This window comes from Gorilla gorilla, chromosome 4 (genome assembly GCF_029281585.2).
Source record: "Gorilla gorilla gorilla isolate KB3781 chromosome 4, NHGRI_mGorGor1-v2.1_pri, whole genome shotgun sequence".
NCBI classification, from domain to species: domain Eukaryota; kingdom Metazoa; phylum Chordata; class Mammalia; order Primates; family Hominidae; genus Gorilla; species Gorilla gorilla.
In genome coordinates, this window is record NC_073228.2 from 58728425 (window position 1) to 58733900 (window position 5476).

The window sequence follows — 5476 nt, forward strand, 5'->3', positions numbered from 1 at the left end:
TCCAACAACATAAGGTCCTGGATTTGTGGATTTTATTATCTTTCATTTCTACCTTATGACCAGTTGATTTTTTTTTCTGAGCTCATCTCTTTCTTGGAATCCCTTCAAAAAGGAAGACAAAAACAATCAACATGCTACTAATGTATCTTTATCAAACTTTCCCCTTGGAGCTGCTATTTCAGCAGATAGCACCTGACAGGTTTGACAGTTTGTAACATGAATCTCTTATTTTCTTCAAACTGTGACATCAGCTTCCTCACTGCCTGCTACTAAATATCTAGTTAATGCTACATGTTTCATGTTCTTAATGGTAGCACATGATTGTGCTACTAATTCCTCTATTAATCAGGGTTAAACTAGGCTCCAAACTAGGCTTAGTGGCTTGACACAGCAAATGTTTATTTCTTTCTCATGTCACAGTTCAAGGTAGGCCAGGTGACCAGTGACTTGCGGATATGGACTGCTTCCATCTTGAAATTGAGCTATATGGAATACATTACCCCTAACATTACCACAACAGAGGAAGAGAGAGCTGTTTATAGGGACAAGGTCTGAAAGTGGCTCACATCATTTTAGCCCTCATCCAACTGGTTAGAATTCAATCACACAGCCCCTGGGTAAATGCAATTTAGGCTGGAGAATATAGAAGAGCCCACAGATATCTGGGGGACATTTGCAGTCTCTGCTACTTACGACTGGCACATGTCCAGCAGCAAAGTCTAGGAGGTGGGAAAGTTCCAGCAAAAAACACTCCTTACGCCTAAGCCAGAGGTCACAGATCAAGCCTGGAGACTACATTGATCTGAAAAAGAGAGCATCAGGGAAACTCACTGGTCCCAAGACATGACTGAGAAATAGTTAAAAATGTGTAAGTGACACTTTCCCCACCCAACACTCCATATCAGAGTCTTTGCTGATGGTATCTGGAAATCTGTGTTTTTTTATTAGCATCTAAGTGATGTTGATGCGAATATGACTCATTGACCTACTCTACATCTCAATCTATGGAGGCTTGCTCAGGTAAAGTAACTTGCCTAAATTTACTAGGCACATTACTGGTGTAACTAGCCTAATCTTTGAATCCCATTGAACTCAATGCCCAGTTATATACCAGGCTCTCTGTTCCTGTTCTTTCTAATTCTATGTGCCCAAGAGTACAAGGCCTGCATGAAAACACATGATTTTATAATTTTTCGAAAACGAAGTTTCAGCAGATTCTGTTTGGCCTTGAGCACATGTAGCCCTTCTCTCCTTTCCTGTCCTACCATCAAACACTCTGCTTAATATTTGCATGTATCAGAGGGCTCACTGTGTCTCACAGTATCTATTCATTCACCTCTACTCCTGGTCTGCCTGCTGGTTGTTCTCTCCTGGAATTTAAGATTACCCTCCTTATTGGTGTGAAATTAAATTAAATAAGTCAAACTTCAAATAATTTAAACTTAAAGCTATTAGGACTTTAATTATTCTGAGCCTTGAGAGGAATGTGGCTATGCAATCTGAGTTGTGTGGCATGCACCTGTAACTTCTGCCTTTTTGCTGTTTCCTGTAAACAATTAAGAAGACTGAGCCATGGCAGAGGTAAGACCGCTCAGATCATTACCTCTCCTCAAGGAATAGCAAATAATCTTCCTTAGAACATAGCTACCTATAACCAATAAAATCACTGTGGGGTATGCACCTTGTCTAGTATGAAAAATGTTGTAATCTGGCTGGAACTTCTGTCTTTACTTATGTAACTGAAACTTTTCCAGTTGTTTGGAGTTGATGCTTTTCCAAATGTCCACCCTCAAGCTTTGTCCTTGAATGAACTGAATACTTATTCACATTTTCTGAATCTCATTGTTTAAGGTTGACTTTGGTGTTTGGGGGTGAGAACCGGTGGGCTGAAGAAGGGATAGAAAGGGATGTTGGACTTGGTCTGCACACCAATGGTGGCAGAAATCAATGATGGCAGGCACTTGCCAAATCATCTGTTGGTCTCCTACTTGATTTTTTAATGAAAGTGACATTTGTATTTACTAGACTAGAGGATTGATTAGAAGGGGGAAAACCAGCCAGTCACAAGGCTGATATAATAGAAGAGGGGACAGGCTTTTGGGTAGAGCGTGGGATGGTGAGAAAAAGAATGAGTTTGGGAAGGAAGAAAGGTATTTGAACAAGTGGCTGAAGCAGATGTCAGATCTGGAGCTGGGGGGTGGGTTCATCTGGCCCCAGCCTGTGGCTGCCTCTCCCTAACATGCAGGTGAACCTGGCCTGGGAGAAAGCCCAGAGTCCATTACACGCTCATTTCTCCACAATGTGAGCCCAACCTCTGCAACCATGCCCTTCACCTTGTCACCCTGTTACCCCCACCAGCTTTGTTACTTTATCCTTTTAAAAAACCATGAATGTCAGCTGTTATACAAGAATATATTTTATGTGAAAATTTGGGAGTCATACATATGCAAATATGTAATTATATATTAACAATATGCTTCCATAGGGACATCATATCTTAACAATTAAAGCAAATCTTTGCATTGATTCTTGCAAGGACTTATACAATACCACCATGAGGTAGAGAAGGGAGGAGCATCCCACAGTTTTTACAGGACTGAGATGACATATACATCCAAGGCTTTACGTTCAAAACCTACCAAAATCCATGGAAGATTAAATTAAAATATTAATAACTTTTAAAAACTACTAAGAAAAACCATGATTCACATTATTACATAAAGCTCACATTCCTTAGAATTAGAATAAAATAATCTCAGAACCACTCTGAGAAAGGACAGGGTATACAAATTATTTGTTTCTCAAGTCATGGCTTGTTTTCAGTTCAGTCATGAACGTTCAAAGCTTTGGAGTTTGGGTTTTCTTGTCCAGGTGCTTCATAAAGCCCTGGACCCACTTCTGTGTGGGGTCAGCACAGATCTCCTTGTCCAGTTTGGTCTTGAAGCTGTGGAGCAGAAAGGAGACAGTCAGATGGAACACCTTGAGGGTTCAGCCTGGGAGTGTGACCAAGTCTATGGGAAATCTGTCTAGCCCATCAGCCTAGCTGATGGGGATGCCTCAGGGATGAAGGAATAAGATAAAACAAAGGAAGGGGACTCAGAGAAGCAGCTCTTTTTGGTAGCCCAAGTGAATCTCTCTTGGTTCCAGGATGAAGGAACTGAGATGTAAAATGATAGCTAGAAAGGGAGCTAAGAGTGAGAAGCCACTTTCTTTTCTTGAATTGTTTCTCACTGGCAAATCTCTGGGATAAGGTTAGAGATGCTGTATGCATCACAGTATTTGACTCCAACTCATTCTGATACTAGTCCTATTCCCTGCTCAGGGAAGAACCTAGGACTGAGGTGTGAGGGGTGGGTGGTCATCGTCCACATACATTACAGCTTCCAGGGGACAGTGGCTACTGGTGGTCCTTCTGTAGCTCTCCAGCCTCTGCTTAGGGATTTTCTTATTGATAAATCTGTAGCAGCAGGTAGTTGAAGTATTAATCCCAACTGCAATGAAACAACAAGAAGAAAAGGCCATTGAGGGTGTGTCCTGGGTCTTTCTGTTTGTAAAACGGAATGGTAAGAAGAAGGAATCAGAAAGAAAGGAAGAGGTGGAGGGAAAAGCTGCCCATCCCAAACCCAATGTCTCTGCCCTTTGAGGCATTTCATAAACTCCCTTTCACTTTTATGGACTGTGAAATAGGGATGCACCATCACCAGTTGAAAGATGGAAGAGGAATTTATGGCTACTCTGGGCATTGCTAGGAGACGCTAATATAATAATCCAATTCCTTAGAGCAAGGGTACCCCAACTATGGATCCCCTTTTAGGCTCTGAGCATTCAATGCTTGGTCATGAGTTTCCCTGATATGTACCACCTCTGCAGAGCTGCTGTCTCTGGAAGCTGGGCTTCCACAGACCAGATTCTGGGTCTCCCGGTATCTGGAAACAGCCTGCACACCCATCCCCAGAAGCCCCCTGTCTTTGATCACCCTGATCTCAAATTCTGCTGGAAGCAGCTGGAGTGGTAACTGCACTGAGGGTGTTCCCAGAGCTGGAATCCTAGAAGGAGCTGGATTTGGGGTTCACAGCTGGAATTCTAGTTCAGGCTCTACCCAGCAGCAGCTGTGTGGTTGGGCTCACCCCTTATCCTTTTTTCTAAGTTACCTTATCTTGGAAAAGTAGCTGTTAAAGTGAGACTGTGGGTATCAGGTCTTCTTGATTGGTCCAGGATAACCCAGAGAGGGGGCAATGTGCTTCAAGGAGAAGGAGAGAGGGACCTTACCTGGCTGAGCAAGCCCCTGGGGGCTGAAAGCAGCTGCTGTGAGCAGCAGACACAGAAGTGCTGCAGAGGCTTTCATGTTGGAGGGTGAGGGCATGGGCTTCCACATGAGAATTGGAGGTTTCTGGTTTGGTCTCAGCCCCTCTGCTCCTCTGGCAGCTCTGTCTCTGCCTTTTATAGGAAGCAGAGAGGATGAATCATAGGATGGAGTAATAAATCTATGGAGTAATAAATCTGCTGAGCCAGTGCACTTCAGTGGGAGGATAGGAAATGAGAGTATGAGTCGAGGCTAGCCTGTTTTTCAGCTAAGACCAGGAGTGGTAGGTGAGGTAGGGTCTATGTAGAGGAAGACTACAGTATGTAATCTATGGCTATTATCAAAAGACCAGTTTCTCTGAAATGAGACACATTCTATAGAAAAAGGAAAGAATCAGGGATACCAAAGTCAAAGATATGTAAGGGATATTCCCCTTTTCCCTTTGGAGTGGTATCCCTAGGACACGAGTCCACAAAGAGACACTCAGACTTTGGCTCAACTCTACAAAGGACTCAAAGATTCTTCACTGTCTTAAATCCTGGTGGCTTTCTAAAACCCAGAGAAAAGTAAAATAATAGAACATTAGCAGAAAAATAAAATCCAATATTCTTAGAATAATAGTGCCTAAAATTGTAGTGTCTATTTTAATAATCTATTGCTGCATAACAATCTATCTGAAAACAGTGACTTAAAACAATAACAATCTTCTGGGTTTTTTTGCTCTTGAATATATTACAAGGCCTTCATTCAGTGTCTGGGGTCTGGGCTGGGAGGACTTCAACAGCCAGCAGTTGGACCAGATGGAATTTCTCAGGTGTCTCTCTCTCTCTCTCTCTCTCTCTCTCTCTCTCTCTCTGTGTGTGTGTGTGTGTGTGTGTGTGTGTGTGTGTGTGTCTGATCTTTCCAGTGGTCCCTCCACATGGCTAGATATTTTGCATGATGGCTTAAGGATCCCAGGTGCAAGGTTAGGGAACATAGTCATACCTCTTAATGGGAAGAGTGTAAAAGAATTTGAGGATATGTTTTAAAACCACTATTTATTTTATAGGCTATCGGAACTGCACAGCATATCAAGATCTTAAAATACTGTGTTTCTAAAACATCTGATGAGCTGTGAAAATATTTTTCCAAGCAAAAGAATATAGGGAAGGCAAATTTATGGACAAAATCAGA

General features: G+C 42.3%; 1 protein-coding gene across 1 annotated transcript; it reads right to left on the reverse strand.

Annotated features, from left to right (window-relative positions):
* Nucleotides 1-2393: 2393 nt before the first annotated feature.
* CCL7 (C-C motif chemokine ligand 7) lies at nucleotides 2394-4415 on the reverse strand. Its single transcript, XM_004041940.5, has 3 exons — nucleotides 4270-4415; nucleotides 3374-3491; nucleotides 2394-2944 (listed from the first exon to the last, which is right to left on the reverse strand). Exons 1-3 carry the CDS (start codon nucleotides 4373-4375, stop codon nucleotides 2839-2841), a joined length of 330 nt encoding a protein of 109 aa, XP_004041988.1. The 5' UTR covers nucleotides 4376-4415; the 3' UTR covers nucleotides 2394-2838.
* Between the last annotated feature and the right edge of the window lie 1061 nt (nucleotides 4416-5476).

Coding starts and splice junctions, on each gene's coding strand:
- CCL7 (XM_004041940.5), bottom strand. CDS start 4,375: ATGTGGAAGCCCATGCCCTCACCCTCCAACATGAAAGCCTCTGCAGCA. Junction 3,492..4,269: donor CCAGGGGCTTGCTCAGCCAG/GTAAGGTCCCTC, acceptor GTTTCATTGCAG/TTGGGATTAATACTTCAACT. Junction 2,945..3,373: donor TGTCCCCTGGAAGCTGTAAT/GTATGTGGACGA, acceptor TCTGCTCCACAG/CTTCAAGACCAAACTGGACA.